Genomic DNA, 24,012 nt, shown 5'->3' with positions numbered 1-24,012 from the left:
AACTGAAAAACCTCATTTGATATCTCCATTTCCTTTCCATCTCATTTCACTCTACCAAGTGTCTAAATTATTTTTGACCATCTCATTTTTGCATTCTCAAGTTTCCCACTTTGTAACTGTGTTAAGAAATTCCATGTTCTGATTCTTAATGGTTTTTTTTCATCTTCTTGGTGTGTTTTTTTTTGCCCTTTTTTAATTTTATCGCTTTGTAATAACATAATTCAAAGAAACTTCAACGTGGAAAAAACAAAATACCTCTAATGACAGCAGTCTTTTAAAAAACATTTAAAAGAATTTATGTACACTGTTTACAAATTTTATTTTTTTTTTAATTATTCAGAACTTATAGTAATTCAAAAAAAAAAGTCTGCCCTTTCTTCCCTAGAACTTCCTTATGTGGATAAAGCCCTATTATACCCCCCTCCTGGAGATCTGATTGAGGGGGGTTTAACATCGGATATTAAGTATATTCTTATAACCTTGAAACTATGTGATGACACCACATGTGCATCATCACCAAACATCACTCCTACAGCTTTGCAACCCACCAGTTACATTGCTAATTGCATATACTTTTCCATTTGTTTTTTAATATTATTCAGTGGTTTTAAAAATGTATGGTTTAATATTCTGTCAGAACAATGGAGGCAGTCTTTTTAAGTTATAATTTACTGAAATTATAATTCATTTCCCAAACAACAAAAAAAGTTTATATATATATATTAATAAAATTTAATTAAATTAATTTTTTTGATTTTAATAATTCTCAAATGAAGAAAAAACTAAACTGAATTATGCATAATTCAATATGAAATGAAAATTGAAATAAATATAAAAAAAATAACGCTTACTGTATTTTACTTTATAACATTTTCTGCAAGATAAAATGAAAAGTAAATTATCAAAAATAAATTTCACAAAACACTGTGATTGAATAATTTTATAAGTAACACTAGGCTTTCTTATACTTTACTATGATACAATTCCGATACTAAAAAGTAAATTTTTTAGTTTTGTTTATTTTCAAGAACTTTAAAAAAGAAAAAAAATATTTTCTAAATATTTAAGTTATTTATTAAGTTTTATTTATTTACCTTTTTTTTTTAATTAATAAAAATATAATGAATTATATTAAATTCTTATTGAATTTAATATTTTGATCATCTGATGTAAGCATTCATAATCCTGCCAATCTGTAATTTCACTTCTTTTTGCTAGTCTTACAATGAATTAAGCATATGTGCAGTTGGGCTTTGAGACTTGTTTTGATGCCTGTGTAATGTTAATTAAACCATCTTTTTTTTGCCTTATTTTTCAGTATAAAACTGGTCATATAGAGCAAATTACGTCGATTCCAGTGGAATACTAAGCCTTTTTGTGAATTGCCTCATTATAAAGTTAAGCTATTTTCCAAAATTTATAAGTTTTCCATTATTGCTATAAAATAACACCTGATATTTACTAAATAAATTTAATTTATAGAATTATTTGTATTTAGGTCTGTAAACAAGACCAGTTCTGTAATATTATGTTATACATATGTGCCTGGACTGGTTTTTCCCTGAATTACTATAAGATCTGAATAATTAAAAAAAATAATAATAAAATTTGTAAATAGTGTACATAAGTTCTTTTAAATGTTTTTAAAAGACTGCTGTCATTAGAGAGGCATTTTGTTTTTCCATGTTGAAGTTTCTTTGAATTATGTTATTACAAAGCGATAAAATTAAAAAAAATTAAGTGATAAAAAAATGATTTGTTTATCAATGTTTGTTGTAAACCATGAAAACCTGCATTATTCAAATGATTTCACTGTTGCTAGTTCAAATAGCTTTTTTCCATATTTCATCCTTCTAAACAATGCAGTGTGTTGTAATTATTAGCATCAATTTGTGTCTCGTTCACTGAAATGCTGGGAGACCCAAATTTGTCTCATGTTATTTTTTATTATAATTATACAGAATTTAAGATAGAATGGAATTTTATAGAAAGTCCATAGATTGAAAAGAAAAATTTTTTTTTTTTAATTTTGTAGCAGTATAGTCAGTGTTGTTTTTTTTTTAATGTATCAATCAACCTGTTGTTATATGTTAGTTGTTATATGATAATCTGTGAGATTAGTGGTAGTACAGAAGAAAAATCAGAAGATGTAGCTTTTGTTTTAATGCTTACAAAACATTTTTTTTTTTGTATTTTATCATTGTAGATGTGTCTAAATAAATTACATTCTATTGCAAATAAAACAATTTGCCCTTAGATCCTTAAGTTTTTAGTGGGAGCTGGCTAAACAGAAAGGCATTTCAACACATTCCAGGAATGAGTGGGGATTTTTTAAATGAAGGAGAATCTTTTTACAGAACATTTGGCATACTAGTAGTCTTAGACTACTATAGTGTATGCAAAATCGGAGGGGTCCTCTCTACATGGTTCCTCTATCCCAGTCCTACAACAAGGCATGTGGAACACATGCTCTACCTAGCATGCAGTTGCTATAAAAATAACCTCCAAATGATTCAGACTTGTATTTATTACTATTTTTATATTTTTTATTGTTTATACTTACATATTAATTTATTTTTGCTATAAATAGATAAAATAAATAAATAGCAAAAATAAATGAATATATTAGTTTGTGTGTGTGTGTGTGTGTGTATATATATATATACACATACATTACTTGTACTCATGTTTCTTTAACACCTTATTTATGTATTTTTTTGTAAAATTTAATATTTTTATTTTGCAGTTTTGTAGGTCTATAAAGCTCAAAAGAATATTAGTTATTGGTGTGTTTGTGTGCTATTTAGATAATAATTTTCACAAATAATTATGCCACGTCAAAGAAAATCATAATATTGTAGTCTCTAATAAATAAACAACTTATTTCATACACTTAGTATTGCATCACTGTTAACGGTGTATTAATAGCAAAACCTTATTTTAACATATTTGAAAAAACATACTTTCAAGAAATAAAATACTTTCAATAAATATTATACATAAATAATTTTATTTGTAATAACAAATTAACCAGAACATATTTCATTAGTATAATAATGACATCATAATTATATATGGTGGAAGTCATTGCAAATTAATTGATGTGACTTTTGGAATACATTACTTTTGGAAGAGAAGTCACTGATATTCAGAGCAATGGAGAGGATGCTGCCATAGTAGTTCATAGACATTCAAACAATCAGAATCATACTACTTATTGTAATTAATATTCAACATATTGTTTGCTAATTATATAATTCATAACTCTCACTTCAATGACCACAGTTATACAGAAAACTGTGGGTGACAACTGAAAGATTTTCTTGTTAAATAGTGCATTTTTATAGATAGAGATAATTTTTCCGTTTCGTCTTTGTTCTGAGATAAATGAGGTTGTGTCAAATCAACGTATTGCAGTAGGTGTTGTTTGAAATAAATAATTAAAAGTTAAATTCCCAACACACATTTGTTGTACTAAAGTTTTATTCTAAATAAATGATCTAAACATTAAAGAATTTATTTTTATTAATTATGCATTAATAAGAAATGAAATTGTCTTTACTCTTTCATTTTGTTATAATGCATAATTCATCGTGATTGTGATTTTTCAAAATGTTATTACATTAGTTATATTGTGACTACTGGTTCATTCTTGTTTCCGTGCACAATTGCAAATGCAAGTTTGCTTAGCTTTGCCTTGCATATGCATATTTCAAGTTTTTATTTATTTCATTTTTGCTTTAATAGTGCCTTAAATTTTTTTTCTCAACATTTCTACTTACCGTAAAGTAATATCTCAGATCTGCATTTTATTTATTTTTCTATCATTTGCTGAATTTTTTAACTTTTCATATTGTTACTGCTAATGTTGTGCATTATATTTTAGAATTATGCCTATGTTGTCTAAACGTTTGCCTGTGTATTTCTTTAGGACTGACAATAACAATTAAAAAAAATATATATTTTTTTTTTTTTAGTTTATTTTTACAATTTTAGATATGTATTTTTTCATAGTTGATGAAAGCTCTTTAAAAATTCTAATGAAAAATTTTCTTGTTAAATAGTGCATTTTTATAGATAGAGATCATTTTTCCGTTTCGTCTTTGTTCTGAGATAAATGAGGTTGTGTCAAATCAACGTATTGCAGTAGGTGTTGTTTGAAATAAATAATTAAAAGTTAAGTTCCCAACAAACATTTGTTGTACTAAAGTTTTATTCTAAATAAATTATCTAAACATTAAAGAATTTAATGTCAAAAAAGACCAGTAAAACAGACCTGAGTGATGGATTCCTGCCAATTAAGAAGAAAATATGGGAAAAATCCAGAAAGGGGCTAAAAGAAACCCTTCTAGTAAAGCTAACAGATCCATTTAACAATTTTCCTTTGTAATACTGTTTGGCTGACACACCTAAACAGATGTTCTATGAGAAGAGTTACCAGACCCAGGGTAGAAGTGCATGAGAAACTGACAGGGCTCGACCAATTATTCTCATGCTCAACTGGGGTCTGGCCCTGCAGGTCAAGAGAATAGTAGTATAAATATTCCAGCGAAGACGAGTTGAAATCAGTTCTGCGAGTGAGTTCTAAGCAAGAAGTTATTATGCAGGTTTGAAGCGAGAAGATTTTGCGAGGAGCTCAGTGAAGGAGCAAATTTCTGGTGTGTACAGGTTCAAAATGATTAAGGTACCTGTAAATAAATCATAATGATTACTTTAAATTCTGTTTTATATGTAATCACTGTTTATTATTATTATTATTATAGTTGTTGTAGTGGTGATTACTATGATTATTATTTGTTTATTATTGACAGTTATTACTATTGTCTTTATTATTAATTTGTCTTGTTTTACTTATGTTCTTAAACTAATTAATTGTATAATTATATACAGATTTTCAATTGTCAGTCTGTTAATATCCCAATTGAGCAGTGAACACAGGACATCACCTAATAAGAAAAGTAGTCCCATTTCTAATTTTTGCCTGTAACAAAATTATTTGTCATGAACCATGTTTCATCATCCAAAGTCAAAATGTATTTTTTAATTAAAAATTTATCCAAAAAATATTAATAGGTTTATAAAAATTCTATCTATGAAAAATAAAAATATTACTTGAAGCAAAAGGTGAAGAACCTGCATAATAATAAAAAATATTAAGATGAATGTAGAAAAAAGGAATAAAGATTATTTATGAGCAGAAATGAAGCTGTCTGGAATGCGGTATTGTGTAAATTCAATGTTAGCTGAACAAAAAAGAATATAATTCAACTTTGATTGCAATCATCTTATTTTAAACTTCACAGTGCCCTCATTGAATCATAAACATTTATAAAATGAGGCTGTCTAGCAACACTTAGGGCCTGAATTTAATGTGCAAGAACAAAAGAACTAATAATAAAAGTACTATTCGCTTATAAACTACACATCAGTTGACTTGAACCGGAGACATTCTTGAAAAACTTTTGAGTTGGCATACTTGTTGATGTATCTTGTGTAATATAAAGCAAAAGCTTTTATGTGCGTGGTGTTAAACAAGTATTAAATACATTCATATTGTCTATGCAGACTGTTGAATTTTAAATTTCAAGATTATTTTTAGTTTTTGCTTAATCTGGAAGAAAGTCTGTCTGAAAGACAGATGGACTTCCTCTAAAGGAATTTTTAAAAAAACTCAAAATCGGTACATTTGGAATGAGGATTGAACTTGTATTAAAAAAGTGTTGAGTTGAATTGAGAATCTCATTTTTACCGTAAGTTCAAATTAACATACTATATTTGAATCAAAGAGTTGTATTTAATATTAATTACTTAGGTATGAAAAATATCGTAAAAAGAGATTGTTTTCTGGACTTACATAATTGGGACAGTTATGAGAATAGGAAAATACGTAGCAAAAAATTTAGGAATCTAAAATCATATTTATTAGTATTAATTGTGTGATTTATTTTTCTTTTTGTATAAATTAGTACAGTTAAGCTCTTGTTTGGAATCAAGATCAGTAACAGATCAACAATAATAACAATTTATTTTCAAGAGTACTTCATATTTAAACTTCCTAATATTGTTTACTGCAATTTTTTTTAACATATTGACATAGCCAATAATCTGATAATAATAATTTGATTGATTAAAATAATAAATAAGTAATATTTTGAGTTACTTTAAATAAAGTAAATATTATGACCACTGTCTTTGTCATTTTATTTAAACTGGATCACTTTTAATTCATGCCACTGTATCTCATGTGATTTTAGATAGGTAATTACTTTTTTCTTAAGCTTGTCAATGCGTTGTTTTTTTTGTTTTAAATGTTTTGTTTTTATAATTCTTTCAAAACATTTTTTTATATTTTAAAAGTTTTTTTAGTCAATCATTTTTTTAGAAATGCTATTTGAAAATGCTATTTGTTGAACTTCTTTTTTCATAATATTTAGATTTTTTTTAACTGCACAGTTAAATTTATTATGTATATGTCATAATCACTTCAAATTTAAATTTGTATAACTTCTTTAATTCTATATAAAAAATTTTTACAGCTGTAGTTCAAAAAATCATGTCTTAATCCATGACAATTAATTTATTACCCTCCTAATTGACTCTCCATAGGTTGCCAATAGTACAGCATGTTCTAACATAAAATGTATGTCAGGTATCATTTAGGATTACAATTAAATTTATTTTAGTGGATGTGTTAACATTTTATGTTGAGCTTGTCCAAAAAAGAAACATCATTAACTTCTTTTATTGTTAAATTATTTTTGGATAACCAAATTCTTCCCCTTTTTTGGCACACATTTTTGTAAAAGAATATACTACAAAACCAGTTATACACACCATCAAAATTTCTCAAAGTAATTAACAGATAATAGAGTAATGTAGAATCTCATGAAAATAAAATTCTGCATTTTCTAGGAGAGTCTTATTAAAGTAATTTGTTTTCAATGGAATAAAAAATATCCAATGCACAATTTTGTAAGTTTAAACTTATTGAATCATATTACTTTTTGATAAGTTAAAAAACAAGATGTAGAATTCTCTTATTTTCCAAACACCTTATGACCTGGTAATATATAACTACCAGGTAATCATAATTACCCTTCTACTATATAAAACACATTTCATGATCGTAAGATAAACTCTCCTGAGGTAAAATCATTTAATGATCTACTCCTTCATACACTTGCATAAATGCTCTACAGATATATTTTTTAAATCCAGGTTGTTATATTTTAAACTCTCAGACCTCTAAATTTTAATTTGAAAAATCTGGATGGGTACACCTTTTGGCCAATTTAGAAAAAATATTTTACAGAAAATAAAACTACAATACATATGAAAGTAATTTATTATAATTTATAGCTTAATTTAAAATGGAATAAAAAATAATTATTTATCAGTGTTAGGTTAGAAATTTTTTTTTTTTAAGTCATATTCTCAAGAAGGTTTCTTGCTGATGTGTAAAATGAAAGTTAGATTCAGCAAGCAGTAAAGTTAATGTTTGAAACATAAATTTTCAGTAGTTTGTGAAAAAAGATTGTTATAATTTATGGCACCCTCAACGTGGTTTGTAAATTGATCATATAACCAAACTTTTAATGCATTTAAAAATACATATATTATATTATTATCTATCATGAATTAATGTGAATACACAAATCTAATTTTAATATCTTGATATATTGTTTGTGGTTAAATTAAGTATAGTAAAAAAAGGAAATATTAAAATTTTCACTAATAAGTATTGTGAATAAATATTTGAACAAGGTTTTAGGCATAATGTTGCAGGTTTTTATTCGTTACTTTAAGGTAGAATGTATTCTTTTATTGTGATCAAAGTTTTAAGATGCAGTACAGTAAAAAATGTATTCTAGGTATTTAATCTTTGTAGTTGTTAATTTTTTTTTTTTTTTTGCAGCGCCTCATGAATTGGGTTTACGTAAAATAACTGATCCACCACTGGGTCGTATAAAATCAACTGGTACAGATGATGGATTCAAAGGAGAAGGTGCTGCTTGCGGTCATTCAGTGGTGGCTGTTGCACATCAGATGATCAGTGGAAAATTAAATTCTTATAGAGCATACTCTGATGATGAAAACACAGCAGTAGACACAGTTTTTAATCGCAGTATCATGTTGCGTCAACGTCGTAACAGCAAATCTTTACCTGCTTCTCCTAGAAGTTCACCGAAACCGCTGCGCAGGAATCCATACTTCACAAACATATTGTTTGGTATGATATTATCCTGAATGGCTTATTGAAGTTTTATAATAAAGGCTTGGTAAACTCGTTGACTAGATTGTGGTTGATATTTTTTGTTCAGTAAGGATGTATACAATAGGGGTATGATGTAGTGAGGCACCCAGTGAAAAATAAATATACTTTAGTAAATATATATTAAGAAAAGCAATCATCTAGTGATTTTAAAAAAAAATCAAAATATCTGACCTCAGTCTCAATTTTAACTTTCTGTGAATGTAGTTAGTTGGTTTCTAATGTTCAAAAGAGATTCAAATCAGTTAAATTCACATAACTTCATAAATTGAAAGAATATCTATTTGTAATTATTATAGTTATAACTTTATTCTATATATGTTTTCTGGAATTCATGCTTATTATCAGTTCAGGTCTTGATTTGTACAGCTGCTAGACAGTTTTACAAATAAAATTTTCTCTATTAAATAACACAATTAAAAAAAGTGCATTTTAATTAGCACGGATCCGTTGGGGCATCTTGCATGAGGGAAAGAGATGGGTAGTGAGAAAGGAGTTTACCATGAAAGAACATTTAAACAAATTTACTTACCACCTGAAGAAATGCATGAAGGCCCCTGCAGTTAGTGGGTTATTATCCCCCTACAATTCCTTAGAATATAGGAGTATCTTAACCAGCATGAAGGCATTATTTTACTGAACAACAGATTATGCTGCAGTAAATAAATTTTTCTTCTAGTATTAAGAGTCGCCCAAGAATTGACTCCGGCTTCTTGTAGTAAAACCCCTACTCATTCATAGGTTTATGAGAAGTATCACATTGAACTATATATACACTCTCATTCATTGAGAGGCCTACTAGAGGAATTTTTATATTATGAAAATCGTACAGTGGAATGCTGATTATCTGGATTGATCTTTGGAAGGGTGAATCTGGATAATCAGAAATTGTAATAATTGGAAAATTAAAAAAGTTTATCATACTTACTAGACATATTCCAATGTTTAATGGTATCACACATAAAAAGACAAAAATATAAAATAAATAAATGTATTTAAGTCAAATTAAAATGATACTCAAAACATAAGTACAATGTAATAAAAAAGCAGGTAGTAGTATGTCAAAAAAATCTCTCCATCTAGTAGAAATCTGCGAATACAAGAGTCTAATTTACAAAAATTAACTGAAAGAAATTAAAATTTACTACCTTACTTGCTTTTATAAAAAAATCTTATTGTTATAAAAATTTTAATATCGAAGAAAAATTTAGTTAATTATATTTTTTATTTGATTTTTTTTTTTCATGAATATTTAAATGCGAATCTGCCACAGAACAGGACCAACATTCCATCTGTGCCAGCATTTGAACTCATGGAGTAAATTCTCTAACAAATTACCAATAAAAATAATCAAATATTTCTGTAAACAAAGCAGTTTTATCAGTGGTTTTTCTCTGAGCTCTAGTTTCAGGATTGTCAAATCATAGAACATAAGTAAAACTAAAAATTGCTTGTTTGACATTATCGGTCAAAAGAATATCTCTGCCTGTTCAGTCAATAGAAAAAAATTGAGTCTGTACTTCTGTAGTGATATTTGAATATTGCCGTAAGAAGCAGTATTCCTAAAAGTGCTTTCAATTCAACAGTATCAACATCATTCAGTTCAGTAGTATTTGGACTTTTGTATCTTATTCTCAAAGAAAGTAATTTTTTGATTGTCCATTCTAAAATAATGTGTTAAACATAGTCAGAAAGTTGTGTATTCTGTACTCCAGTTTCATTTTTCATTTTGAATATTATGCCTATTGCCAATTCATAATATATATTGTGTCCTGAAATTCAAACATTTTTAGTTTGTTCTATTTTATACCACCTAAAATTGTTTTTACTCAGAAAAAATTTTTCATATACTTCCCATGGATTCCAATCCCTTCATTATCATCGTCAAACTTCTCAGAATCTGTATAATTTTTCCCGACAGTATAGTCATTCTGATCAACAGCCTGTACCAGATTTTCTGAAGCCTCCTCTTGATTTTCATCTGCAGCCCGTTCTTGATTACTTTTGCACCCTGTTCCCTATTTTGACCTGCAACTGGTTCATCAGAATCTGAAACCAAACTTTCCCATCCATCCAATTCATGAAGAATTGCTGTTTTGAAATTCACATTCACTTTCACATTGAAAAATTAATATGATTTGCTAGTAAAGTTGAACCAACTGGATACAAAGAAATTTATGTACAAGAAAAAGTACACATTTATATTTATTGCTAATTTTACCAAAAGAAATTGTAATTACATAAACAATGAGAAATGTCAGTTTGATGTCAGATGCATGATTATGAAAATAATAAAGAACCTCACTGCACTGAAATTAATTATAACTGAAAATATAGCAGCTACTGCGAAGCAAGTTTCATTTGTTATCAAGGGACGGGGAGTAATGATAATTAATATAAAGATGACTCGCACAATCATTTTGACATCATCTCACCAGTTACGGGTTAACAGAATAAAACTTAGTGAGTCAATAATCAAAACATATCTTTAAAAATACTATTTCTTCTTTAAAAGATCTGTCATCTGTATTTGCTTTACTGGTCTTTGTTTATTAGCTGAAAGATCATGTAATGAATATAAACAAAGAATCTGTAGAATTACATTCTTTTTGTAGTTCCAACCAATCCATAGCAACAGGCAATATTCATGAGTTTGTTTGTGTGACTGCTCCAAATCAAAGTCATTACATTATAGTTTATGCTTGACTAATTAGTGTTTCCATCAATCTTTTCAGAAGTTAATTTTATTATTAGTTTAACACAGCCTATTATTAGTTTTACGGGCATTAATTTACAGATTTTTATGCTATAATAATTGTAAAAAGATAATTAAAAAACCCAGTAAAAAATAGGATTGATTAAAATTAATTTCTTATTGAAGCAGAGCTTCATTTGAAGAGTATTTCAGGTTTTTTTTTTAGCAGTCTAGATAGTTGAACTTTGGGAAAATCAGCATTTGGATAATTGGCAACCCTTTGTAGTTGTAATTAGTAAATGTTTTCAATTGCCATAATTACTTTCCACCTCACTGTGTGACTGTGTTTAGGTTCCATTTTGTAATCATATATCCATATTTCATCATGTGTTGTTGACATTTCTCATAAAGCTTTCATCATTTGACTGATCCAAAAGCTCCTGATTGACAACCGTTTTTTTTAAGGAGGGAGATCAACTGTTGAAGTACAACTTTGCAGTGCCTGTCCAAATTTTCTACCAAAAATCAAGTGATGCAAACTTCTAAAAATTCCTACTTCTGATGCTTCTTGTAGTTTTCTGATGAGTTTAAATAGCTTGACTTTTCCATTCTGTTTGTATTTTTCTAATAGTTCTGTTTTTCAACATCTTCATCATTAGTTGACTTTGACAGCCATCCAATCTTTTTTGGTCATCCATCAGTTTTTGACTAGTACCATCTTGCATATAATGATGATTTGGTTCCTAAAGAACCTAGAGTTATATGCACTAAGATTCATGTGCTTGTTTTAGTTTGTATGTGGTCTTGTATTTATTTATCAGCAAAGGTTTTTTTTTTTTTCTAAAGATGAATTATTTTTTTTACAAATAATTGTTCAGTATCATACATCATGCCATGTAAAATATTTTCTCAGACACCATCAGATATATGGAAGCTCAGGTTTTTGTAGAATTTTTCAGACAATTTAAATTGATGACCTTCAAGTGATATTAAAAATAGATTTCATAAACAAATTTTCCACTTTGGTTAATAAAGTGGAAATATTATTGTAAATCTAAGGTTTACAATAATATTACAGATACACTACAGTTCTGAATACAACAGAGCAGTACATTTCCTGTACTAATTTTAGATACAGTTTTTGTGTCTAAATAGAGAGATTATTTTTGTTTAAATTTAATGTTGTAAAGTCCTTGTAGTCTTACATCAAGAATTGATTGAGTGCTGAACTTGTTAAGGATGTCATGAATAGTCTACTTAGTATGACATGGTCGTAACTTTGTTTGTAAATAATGGTTGAATTAAGAAAAATACGTAGCAGATAAGTAAATTAGTATCATTACTAAATAATTCAAGAATTTTTTATTTTACAGGATCAACTGATGCACTGGAAAATGGAAATGATTCATCAGGTAGGAGCAGTTGGTTAAGTAATATTTTGGGTGTGAGAGATTCGCAAGAGGATTTGTATGCTAATGTTGATGAACATCATCGTTTTTCTGATCAAGAAGAACCAGAATCACCACCATTACAGCCTAAGGTGGGTCAGACATTCAAAGCAAAGCCATCTGAATTGAGAGAAATGAACTTCTGGTCTCCAACATCTATGTAGTTAATTATTTGTCGCTTTATATTATTAAAATTAAACACAGTAATATAAAAGTGTATTTCTACTTTGCTCTTACTATTGTTTTATTATGTGCACATTTATTTTGTAATTTATTTTAGCTACTTTAGTTTAAAAAGAATCTTTATAACTAAAAAAATTCTTCCTATTATTAGTTGTTACATATGTTTTATAAACTCATATTTTTATTGTGTGACCTTTCCCCGATGGTTTCTTAGTTTGATTTTTAGTTCTTCAGTTGAGTTGACTAGGAACTGTTTGTCTGTGGTATATCTGTTGAAAATATTTTATTTTATTACATTTTTACATTAATTTTATTCAGTTTTTCATATAATAATCATGATAAATAATAGTATTATTTAATTTGTGTAAATGTATTTTATTTGCTTTAATGAAATGTTAAGATTTTTTTTATATACTCTGTAATGTTAATGTTTTTAAGACGCAATAATTACACTAATAAAGTGATTGTAAATTGAGAAGCATTATGTATTTTAATATAATTTTTTGAAGCAATTTCTAAGCAGTAAGGTTTTTTAATTACATTTATTTGTTAATTTTTTATGATTAATCTAAAAAAAATTGTATTAACCAAATTCTTGACCAAATTTTAACAGTTCTCAGAACTTGTGATATGCACTTTTGATATTAATTTGCTCTTAGTAAATGAAGTGTAATTATTAAGCAATTAGGTTTTTTTATATATAATAATTTTTTTTTATCTATTTAGCAGCATTGCATATCATCTATCTGCTATTAGAAATAAATGAATGTTAGTACAAAATTAAGTATTTTATTATACTGTAATTGTTGTAATATATAATAGAAATAATAAATAGTCCATTAATTTTTAAAAGTGTTTTATTTCTGTTCTCATTTAAAATAATTTTTAGATACATTGCAGTTATTTCCATTATGTCATCTTTACTGATATTTTTTTAAAGGTCTTTTTGCTTGGATTCTGAGTTTCTTTTAAATTGTATGACTACTAACAAATTTCTTAATTAAATTTTTGTTTGGTTATAGAGTTAAGAATGCAGTTAATGATTATTCATCTGCTAGGATTTTTCATTCTAAAATAAATATATGTCCTTCTCTCCATGAACAGAAGTCCTGTTTATATTCTAAAATTCTGATTTTTAAGAAGTCCCAGAAAAATTAAAAATAATCTCTTTGCAAATTATATGATAAACAAGGTAGGTAAAATTCATTTCTGATTTCATTAGTGTCGTTTACAACTTGAGCTGTATGTAATTTTATTATTTAAATGATCTTGTTGCTCCTTTATTACATCTTGAATAAAAAAATTTACCGATGACCTTGCACTGCCACTAATCATAGTGATGCCTCCATGCATTTTTTCTTTTTGTAACACTTATAATTCTACAAAAATGATTTTTTTCCAGAAGTGAAAATGGATGAATCTAATAGCATTTTTCGTGCTGAATTCAAATATGTTTTCAGAATTAGTATTATCACATAAGGATTTTTACAGACAACTATTTTAATTTTACAACATTTGCATTCTTAATACAGGGTAATTCACGGGAACCGGATGTTTTTAAAATAATCATAAAAAATTGAATATTTACTTTAAAACAGTTTTATTGGTTAAATCAAAGCATTTGACCAATAACACTTGTTAAATCAAAGCATTTGTTACTTGCTCATGAACGAAAAATTATGTCTGGCAAGTAATGTCCATTTTGGGTAATACATTTTTGTAGCCTTTCACGGTAACTGGTCTCAATTCTTTGCAGCATGTCTACATCAGTCTGGGTGACGTGATGACGAATTGCAATCTTTAGGTCCTCCAATGTACGCGGTTTATTGCCGTACACACGCGATTTCAGAAACCACCACAGAAAAAATCACAACTACTCAAGTCGGGGGACCGAGGGGGCCAAGGAATGTCGCAGAATCTGGAAACAATCCGTCCCGGAAACAAGTTACAGAGAACAGCCATCGTTGCCCTTGCTGTATGCGCTGTAGCTTCATCCTGCTGGAATAACACATTTTGAAAAATCGATTCCCCGGTTTCGTAACTCAGGGATGAAAAACGTATTCAACATCGCAATGTAACGATCAGCTGTTACAGTTACGGCAGCGTCATTTTCTTCAAAAAATATGGTCCAATAACACCGACCTTTCCTATTGCACACCAGACAGTCACCTTTGTGCTATGAAGTGGTCTCTCATGAAGCTGATGTGGGTTTCTTTCTGCCCAATACCGGCAATTCTGTTTATTGACGAAGCCATTCAGATGAAAATGGGCTTCGTCACTCATTAACAATAACAAATTTTCATTTTCTTCAAAAATGGTAAGCATTTGTCAACAAAATTGTAATCGTTGCGTGAAATCTTGCTCCTTTAACTGCTGCATGACGGCTATCTTGTAAGGATGGAAATTCAGGTCTGTATGCAGAATTCGTCTTACCATGCTTGTGCTCATTTGAAGCGCTGCTGAATGCCTCTGAATAGAGCGGCGTGGGCTTCTGACAATGGCTTCCCTTACTCGTTTGATGTTCTCCGGAGTACTAGCAGTTTGTCGGGGACTCAGTGGTTTTTCTTCAATATTGAACCACTTGTTCGAAGGTTGTTTACCTATCGCAATATTGTGTTATTAGAAGGGACACTTGCATTATGATGGATATTAAACTGACGGCAGAAATCTCGATGAACAGCAGTTACGGATTCGTCATTTCACACAAAACTGTCATACGCACACAGGCGTTGGTCTAGCGTCCACGGCATCTCAATGACTAAAATGTAAATGCTATGAACAAACGAAACATCAGACACCAGCCACGTGCCCCTCCCACCACGAACGCCCGAGTACAACCCACTTCAAAAACATCCGGTTCCCGTGAATGATCCTGTATAATATAATCTTACCTAAAAAAATTGTAATTTTTTATTTTCTTTGATGTTTTGCATCACTAACATCTCTCTTTAGGATCCAACAATAGTCAACTAGCATGCTTAGACCCCCACTTGCCCTGGTACCATTTTTCCATATCTGAAATATCCTGATAGAATTGTTATTTTCATCGCTGACTTCTCCTAGATTTGGTAGGAAGTGCCGAGTCCAAGAAGTGAATTTTCTGTGACATATTGCATCTCATGATTTTGTAAGATTTTACATCATCCACTGTTTCTTTGTAATTTTCAGATTTATGGTTTCCTTAGAAGTTCTGGCAAATAATCTTACAAGACTTTCATGCAGCTTTCTCTACCTCATTTAACATGCCATCAAAGGTTCATCTTTAAATAAATCTCTTAGTTGAGGTCCTGCAAAGATTCCTTGTTTGCTTCACTGATCTTTAGAAACTTATTTTTTAAGTAAGCGAATTCAGGCCCACTTTGATTCATTCATTGCTTTTACAAAGTTTTTCATCAGCCCCAGTCTTATATAAATTGGAGGTAAATAAACTTTTTTTGAATTTACAAATGATGCATTAACAACATTATTTTTCCCTGGAATTAATGTTGTTCGGTTTGGCTACTCATTCTGTACGTAATGATTTTTTTCGTCTGCTGTCCCACTTTCAAAGAAAACAACAGTGTTTGGCAAAACCAAGTTAGACTGAGCAACATTTTCAATTCACCACAGATATTCTACTGAAATTCTTCATCCTTTATTTTATCTAGCAGAAGTTTAATGATAATGTAAGTTTTTCAAATCCTAGCGAAGTTAATGGCACTGATGGAAACTCATTTCCAATGTAGAGAAGCACAGCTTTCAGACTAGCTTAAGAAGAATCAAATGCCACTCTGTTTTGTACTCGTGACCAAATTCCATTACCGATAAAACATTATTGCAAAAACAAAACATGCATATTTCTAAAAACGCATACTTTTTACTTGTTTTGTGGTGGAGGAGGTTTCAACCTTTTAATTGTAAGCCTAAAGGTTATGCCTCCTTGTGTTAGCAAATCTGGTTCAGCAGATGAACATGAAGCTTCATAGTTTGGATGAACTGTTACATCATCATTATCCTCTGCCAAATCTTTGTGTTGCTGATCATTGCTAAGTATGATATTTTCTGATGGTTTAGGCACAGGCAGTTCACTGTGAGCCACAGACCTTATGGCTGATTGTAAATTGGGTATGAAATAGTTAGCTTTGATTTTGAACTAATGCTCACAGTCAGATAAAAGTAACAATCTATGGCAAGATCATATTGTGTGATTTTTCAAACTCATACAATATACAAACAGTACAAAAAATATTCACTATACATCTTCAAATGAAAAAATGTAAAGTAAATTTAGAATATCTTGTACTGGGAAACATTTTTATTGAAATGTGTTATATCAACACACACACAAAAAATGTACATAGTCAACTGAGTGAAAACTGAACACAGACTGGCTATGGCTTGAATCAGTAACTGACATTATAATCAAAACATTTACATGTGATTTCATTTTAGATTTGCATCATCCTGCAGTTATGACTCATTTCTAAATGTTAAATCAATTCAATTTTTTTATTTATTTTTTCATTATAAATTTGTAATGTAGTATAATAACACAATTTCCATTACTTATATAACACTGAACAGGGTATAACTTGGATGAGATCGTGAAGTGCTTTTATTTGTTTATTATTTTTAAACAGTAAACAAATGTTTAAACAAACATTTGTACACATATAATGTAAACATATATAAATGTTAAAAGGTGTGGGACCAGCTTGGTCACAACAATAAGGGTATAATAAGAACTCATTTATTTACAGTCCATTAAAAATTTGTGTTTAAAACAGTGCAAAAATTGTTTCATGTGAAGCAACATCAACCAAAATTGGTCTGACTGAGCCGGATAGTAAATCAACAATCTAATGTGTTGGTAATTTAATTATTTGAATCACATGCGACACTTATTTCTTAATCAGTAACGTTGGCTACTGCATACAGCCTACGCTAACATCATCAACCAACGCCCCATGACCAGAACAATTCAGATGAGTCATAGTTTAATTATTTGTAAATTAACATCTTTTCACTATTATTACTTTAAACTTGGAGGATTCAGAACAGTTTAGACTGTTAATTAAAAAACGAGTTGTAGTTAAAGGACAAATGATATTAAATAGTTACTTAGGTAAATCAGACGATGCTTTTCCTTACCAGCTGTTAAGCTGCCCACATTTTCAGGAGATTATAATGAATGGTCATCATTCCATGACAGTTTTAAATCATTAATTCATGACAATCCAAATCTGTCTGATTGTCAGAAATTTCACTATCTCAAATTGTCTTTAAAGGACAGTGCCGCCAATGTCTTACAATCTCTAGAAGGGTCATCCAAAAATTATAAAATTGCTTGGGACCTCTTAGTGGAGAGGTTTCAAAACAAAAGGTATTTAATAAGCAAGCACGTCTCAGCAATTTTCAATCTAAATAATTTAGACAGAGTGTAGTTCTAATTTGAGAAAATTAATTAACAATGTACAAAAACATATGCGTGCCCTTCATACATTAGGTCAACCCATTGAACACTGGGACACTAATAATTCACTTGATTATCAGCTAGTTAGATAAAAGTACTCTCTGTCAGCGGGAATCAGAAATAGATTCTAACAATGTGCCCGCTTTATCTGATTTAATAAAATTTCTACAGAAAAGATGTTGAATCTAAACCAGCACCCTTGTTAAATCAATCTTAAACCAGAAATTTCCAATTGAAACTCAAAAAAATAATATATCCACATTTAATTACTTATCTTCTATAAAGAAATGTTCATTATGTGACAATTCCCATCCATTGTATTTTTGTGATAAGTTTAAATCATTATCATTAAAGATAGAGAAAAGGAGGTGTAGAAGTTAGGACTGTGCTTTAATTTTCTGTCTTCTGGTAATCGTAAAATAAAAAATTGTGCTATAGGCTCATGCAAACTTTGTGATAAATGTCACAATACGTTATTGCATTATTCAGAAAGGACAAATAAATCTTCACATCCTGAATCAAATACATCAATTTGCAAAGCTGAATCCAGTATTCAAAATCAATCAATTGTGTCCACATCACGATGTCATGCCAAGGTGTTCCTTCTTCAGTGTTGTTGTCTACTGCCCTAATGTCTGTTCTCGATCATCATGGGGCTCCTCATCTTTGTCGTGTACTATAAGATTCAGGGCCACAGTCAAATTTTGTGACTGAAAGGGTGGTCAGAAAACTAGGCTTACCATTTGCAAATCTGTCTGTAGAAGTGAATGGAATTGGAACATCCACTACCAAAACTTCTAAGGTTGTACAATGTGTCATTAACTCAAAATTTAATACATTTTCCTTCGCTACTGATTGTGTAGTTCTAACATCTATCATCCCAACACCTTAGGGGAAGACACCCGCCTTGTGATGCTTTCAGTCGCCACACCACCTCTCCCATTCCTAGCCCTGATGGGCTAGAACGGCAGCCTATCATTTATCACCAAACATTTACCCACTGTGCCAATTGAGAAATCGAACATGAAAATTCCACTTAATATTCAATTAGCAGATCCTGATTTCAATCAATCAAATGACACTGACTTGCTCATTGGAGCAGAGTTATTTTTCAACTTGCTACGTGACAGAAGACTAAAACTTCATGATTCATTTCCAACCCTTCAGAATACAGTGCTTGGTTGGATCATTTCTGGCAAAGAAATGACCAATACTATGTTGCACATAACTACAGTTTGCCCTCTATCTATGCTGGATGACAAACAAAACCATTCAAAAGTTTTGGGACATAGAAGATAGTTGCTCTGAAAGGCAGTACACCGGAAACAACAAACTGTGCGAAGGCTTATATATGAATACAACCTTCAGAGATCTTGGAAGGTGCTGTGTGCAAATCCCCTTGAAAGATAATATTTGTGAACTCGGTGAATCAAAGGATTGTGCATTCAGAAGATTTTTATCATTAGACAGGCACTTATTTGTTAACCCAGAGATGCGTCCACAATACATCCAATTCATGAAAGAATATGAAGAGCTAGGACATATGAAGGAAATTACAACAGCTGAAGCTAATTCATTGAAGGCTTATTACATTCTGCATCACGCAGTGTTAAGGGAAGATTCCACAAACACCAAATTACAGATAGTTTTCAATGCATCCTCAAAAACAGCTCCGGTGTTTCATTGAATGACATCTCAATCATTGGTCCAACAATATAATCAAATCTTATCAGTATTGTATCAAGATTCAAAACACATTCATATGTTATAACTGCAGATATTGAAAAAATGTATCAGATTAACATCCAATCAGCTCAACAAAATCTAAAATTAATCTTTTGGAGAGACCAGCCAGAAGTCCTATTAAAACATTTAAATTGTTGACAATCAATTATGGCACTGCTAGTGCTCCTTACCTAGCTATGAGAACTCTAAAGCAGCTAGCATTGGATGAAGAATATCCTCCTTTCCAGTCGCATCCAAGGTAGCCATAGAGGATTTTTATGTGGATGATGTTATGACTGGAGCCAAGACAATAAAAGAAGCAAAACAACTACAGCATAATTTAAGTGATCTGCTTCATTGAGGTGGTTTTCATTTTAGAAAGTGGAGCACTAACAATCCAGACATTCTATCTGACGTTCCATTAGAAGATATGGCTAAGGGCTGCGCTGAGATTGATCAAGACACTATGATTAAGACACTGGGTCTTATGTGGAATCCAAGACAAGATGTATTTCAATTTTCTTTTTGTGATGAAAACACAGCTGCAAAAACAACTAAACGCACTATTTTGTCGGCAATCGGAAGGATTTTCGATCCCCTTGGAATCACAGGTCCAGTAATTTTAACCGCGAAATTAATCATGCAAAAATTGTGGTCCTATTCACTAGGATGGGATAAAAGGGTACCTGATGAATTACTTAAAGATTGGACTCAGTTTCAAGAGTCATTTCATATGCTATCAAACATTCAAGTCCAAAGGGCCATAGTCCCTAAACAGAAAGGTGTTCTGAAGTTAGAGATACATGGATTCGCAGATGCTTCAGAATCTGCTTATGGTGCCTGTATATATCTCAAGTGTATTGACCTTGATTGAATCATCACTGTTAATTTATTCACATCAAAATCTCGTGTCGCACCATTAAAGAAAATTTTGTTACCCAGATTAGAATTGTGTGGCACTTTATGCAACTATGCAAATCAACTGAATCCATCATACCTTCACATTTATTCAATTTCATATTGCAGTGATTCGACTACAACATTAGCATGGATTATCTTCACATTGGACAACATTTGTTGCTAACAGGATATCTAAGATAAAAACCAACACCGACATCAGTTTGTGGAAGCATTTGAAGAATCAAAACAATCCTGCTGACTATCTGTCGAGAGGCTTAATGCCACATAAGATTACAAAGGCGGACTTTACAAAGGGGTCTTCATTTTTGTGTAGGTCACAGGAATCTCCAGAAGAGCCAGTTACTCTACCAACTGGCGATCAAATTCCAGAGAGTTGCCACACAGTGTTATCATGTGTTGCAGTTGAAAACCAAATGATCAATTAATATAATTTTTCTAGTTTTAGAAGGGCTGAACGTGTAATGTGTCACTGTTTATGGTTTATTAATAACTCTCAAGCACAAAATTCACACCTTCGTGGTCCATTATCAGCTTCTGAACTTCGATTAGCAGAGCCTGCTTTGGTAAAGATTGTGCAAAGGGAATTGTTTCCAAGTGAGTTTAACAATTTGCAGCTAGGAAAACCACTAACCAAAACCAGCACTCATTTCTCTAAGTCCATTCTTAGATAAAAACAATGTAATAAGAGTTGATGGAAGATTATAGTACTCTGATTTAACTCTAGATCAAATTCACCCCATCATCTTACCAAAGAGTCATATATTTATTGACTTCATTGCCTGACATTTTCACATCAAAATGATTCATGCAGGGCCACAGTTATTGTTAAACATATTGGCCGATCAATGGCAGGAGTTTAGCTAGTAAAATCTTTCATCTATGCATCACATGCTTCAAGGTAAATCCAAAACTTCAGACACAAGTCATGGGTGATTTACCAAGATCAAGAGTTCAAACACCACCTCGTCCTTTCTATACCACGGGTGTAGACTATTGTGGTCCATTTCATGTTAAATTAACTAAACGAAGAGGAGCTACACCATTAAAATGTTATATTGCACTTTTCATTTGCTTTAGTACAAAGACTTTACATTTAAAACTAAAAGATCTTACCACAGTCTTTCTTGGCAGCACTTCGAAGATTTATCTCAAGATGGGGAAAACCCACAGATATTTACTTGGATAACGATACTAATTTTGTTAGTGCTCAGTGGAAACTGCTAGAACTAGAGATGAGTTACAGAATGAGGAATTCAAGAGTTTTATCTTAATCTCTTTATCCAAGAAGGGATAACATGGCATTTCATAACACCCAAGGCTCCACATTTTGGAGGTTTATGGGAGTTGTCAGTCAAACTTGTCAAAACAACACCTAAAATGTATCATGAAGACATTAGTTTTAACTTAACATTTAGTTTGTAACATAATTAATTAACACACGTAGAGATATGCATAAATTCACACTCAGTATTTCCTTTGTCAGATAACCCAACTGATCTTTCTCTTTTAACTCCTCACTTCTTAATTGGTGATATACTAACAACTAATCCTGAACCTTTCATATCTTATCTTCCAGTAAATAAGCTATCTCATTGGCAACAAATCCAACAGTTGTTGCAACACTTCTGGTCGCGAGACTATTTGAATGGATTACAGCAGAGAAAGAAGTGGACCACTTCTTCACCTAATTTAAGCATTGGTGACATGGTCATCATCAAGGAAGATTCTCTTCCCCCTTTAAAATGGAGAGTGGCCTGTATTGTGGAGCTTATCCAGCAGGAGATGGCAGGGTTTGAGTTGTCACTGTTGGGACTTCAAATGGTCTATTGAAGAGACCAATCAACAAATTACGTCTATTGCCAGTTTCCCTCTAAGAAAACATTAGACATTAACTTGTTAATGTCATCATTATTATTTACATATATTTATTATTATTTGTGTGGTGTTTTGAAGCAGCCTCTTCAAGGTGGGGAGTATGGATAAGATTGTGAAGTGGTCTTATTTGTTTATTACTTACATTCTGTTTGTTGGATGAGATTGTGAAGTGGTCTTATTTGTTTATTACTTACATTCTGTTTGTTTACATTCTATGTGTTAAAATATGTTTGGGACCAGCTTGGTCACAACAATAAGGGTATAATAAGAACTCATTTATTTACAGTCCACTAAAAATTAGTGTTAAAAAACAGTGAAAAAAATTGTTTCATGTGAAGCAACATCAACCACTTGTAAACTGAGGGCAATAGGATGATTCTGTTAACATTTTTAATTCAATGAGAAAATTACATATGGAAACCACTTCTTGCTCTGGGACAAAATTTTGTATGCTAGTGGTATTATTGTAAAGTAGTTACGTGTTAAACCAAAATTTCCTTGTAACAGTAGATGTGGAAATGATACTAAAGACTTGTATCTATTTGTAAGCGATCTGCATTTGTTTTTTTTTTGTATATGTCCAGTGTCAGGTGAAATGCCAGTCGCTTGTGAAAGTGTCATAGAATAACAAGCATTTCGTATCAACTTATGAGAAGTGAGGTGATTTTCCTTTTGTCTTCTTTACCAAAATGTTCAGTTGATCAAAATATAAATGATTTAAGTACAACTAACCTATTGATCATTGTATTAAATGTAATAAAAAAGATTATTCCCAAAAAAGCAGACATGGACTATTGCTGATTGTACCTCAATTATTTTACAGGTTTCACAACTGTAATGAAATAGAATATTTGATTTTTAATTAAAAAAAACTATACATTATTTTTACTATCTTCTCCTGGTAGGGAAAAATTTGCATTTACATAAAATATCTCATTCAGTTCAGCTGGATCATGGATGCTTTAGCCACTGACCATTTTCATATTTTGGAAACATTTGTATGTTACTTAATAATTGTTTTTATTATACAGTGATTTACTAACTTGTTTTACTGTATTATAAACTTTACCACTTTTTTGGTAACTATGAGGTCTATAAATAAAGTAATGAGACTGGTTCACAAAAACTTTTTATTTACAATCCAATTATACATGGACTCTATACCTTCAAAATAGTTCTCTTTTTCTTCAAAATAGTTCTTGGGAAGCTATGCAATGCTTCAAATGGTTTTCCCACTCTTCATAGCAGTGTTGGAACTCAGAAACTGTAATATCCTTCAGATGGTCAGTTACATTGTTTTTTATGTTTTCTATTGTTTCAAAATAAATTTATTTATCTATTGTCCTTTGAGGTGTTTTTTTTTTAAGTTGAGAACAGGAAAAAGTTGCAGGGACTCAAGTCAGGTGAGTAAAGTGGTTGAGGAATTGCAGGAATGTTTTTC

At 30.5% G+C, this 24,012-nt stretch overlaps 2 protein-coding genes across 3 annotated transcripts in view; both read left to right on the top strand.

Annotated features, from left to right (window-relative positions):
* LOC142325584 (uncharacterized) overlaps positions 1-13,450 on the top strand; it is a 43,025-nt gene extending 29,575 nt beyond the window's left edge. For both annotated transcript variants that reach the window (XM_075367507.1, XM_075367506.1), the window contains 2 exons: positions 7,916-8,230; positions 12,341-13,450. In XM_075367507.1, coding sequence (XP_075223622.1) covers positions 7,916-8,230; positions 12,341-12,579 — 554 coding nt within the window. In that variant the 3' untranslated portion in view covers positions 12,580-13,450. The remainder of the gene's footprint in view (positions 1-7,915; positions 8,231-12,340) is intronic.
* Positions 13,451-20,205: 6,755 nt separating this feature from the next.
* Positions 20,206-20,649, top strand: LOC142325794 (uncharacterized). The gene has a single exon (XM_075367824.1). The coding sequence runs from the start codon at positions 20,206-20,208 to the stop codon at positions 20,647-20,649; it is 444 nt and encodes a 147-aa protein (XP_075223939.1).
* The last annotated feature ends 3,363 nt before the right edge of the window (positions 20,650-24,012 follow it).

This window comes from Lycorma delicatula, chromosome 5 (genome assembly GCF_047948215.1).
Source record: "Lycorma delicatula isolate Av1 chromosome 5, ASM4794821v1, whole genome shotgun sequence".
NCBI classification, from domain to species: Eukaryota; Metazoa; Arthropoda; class Insecta; order Hemiptera; family Fulgoridae; genus Lycorma; species Lycorma delicatula.
Note: the sequence above shows the minus strand (reverse complement) of the source record. Positions and strands in the feature narration are given on the sequence as shown.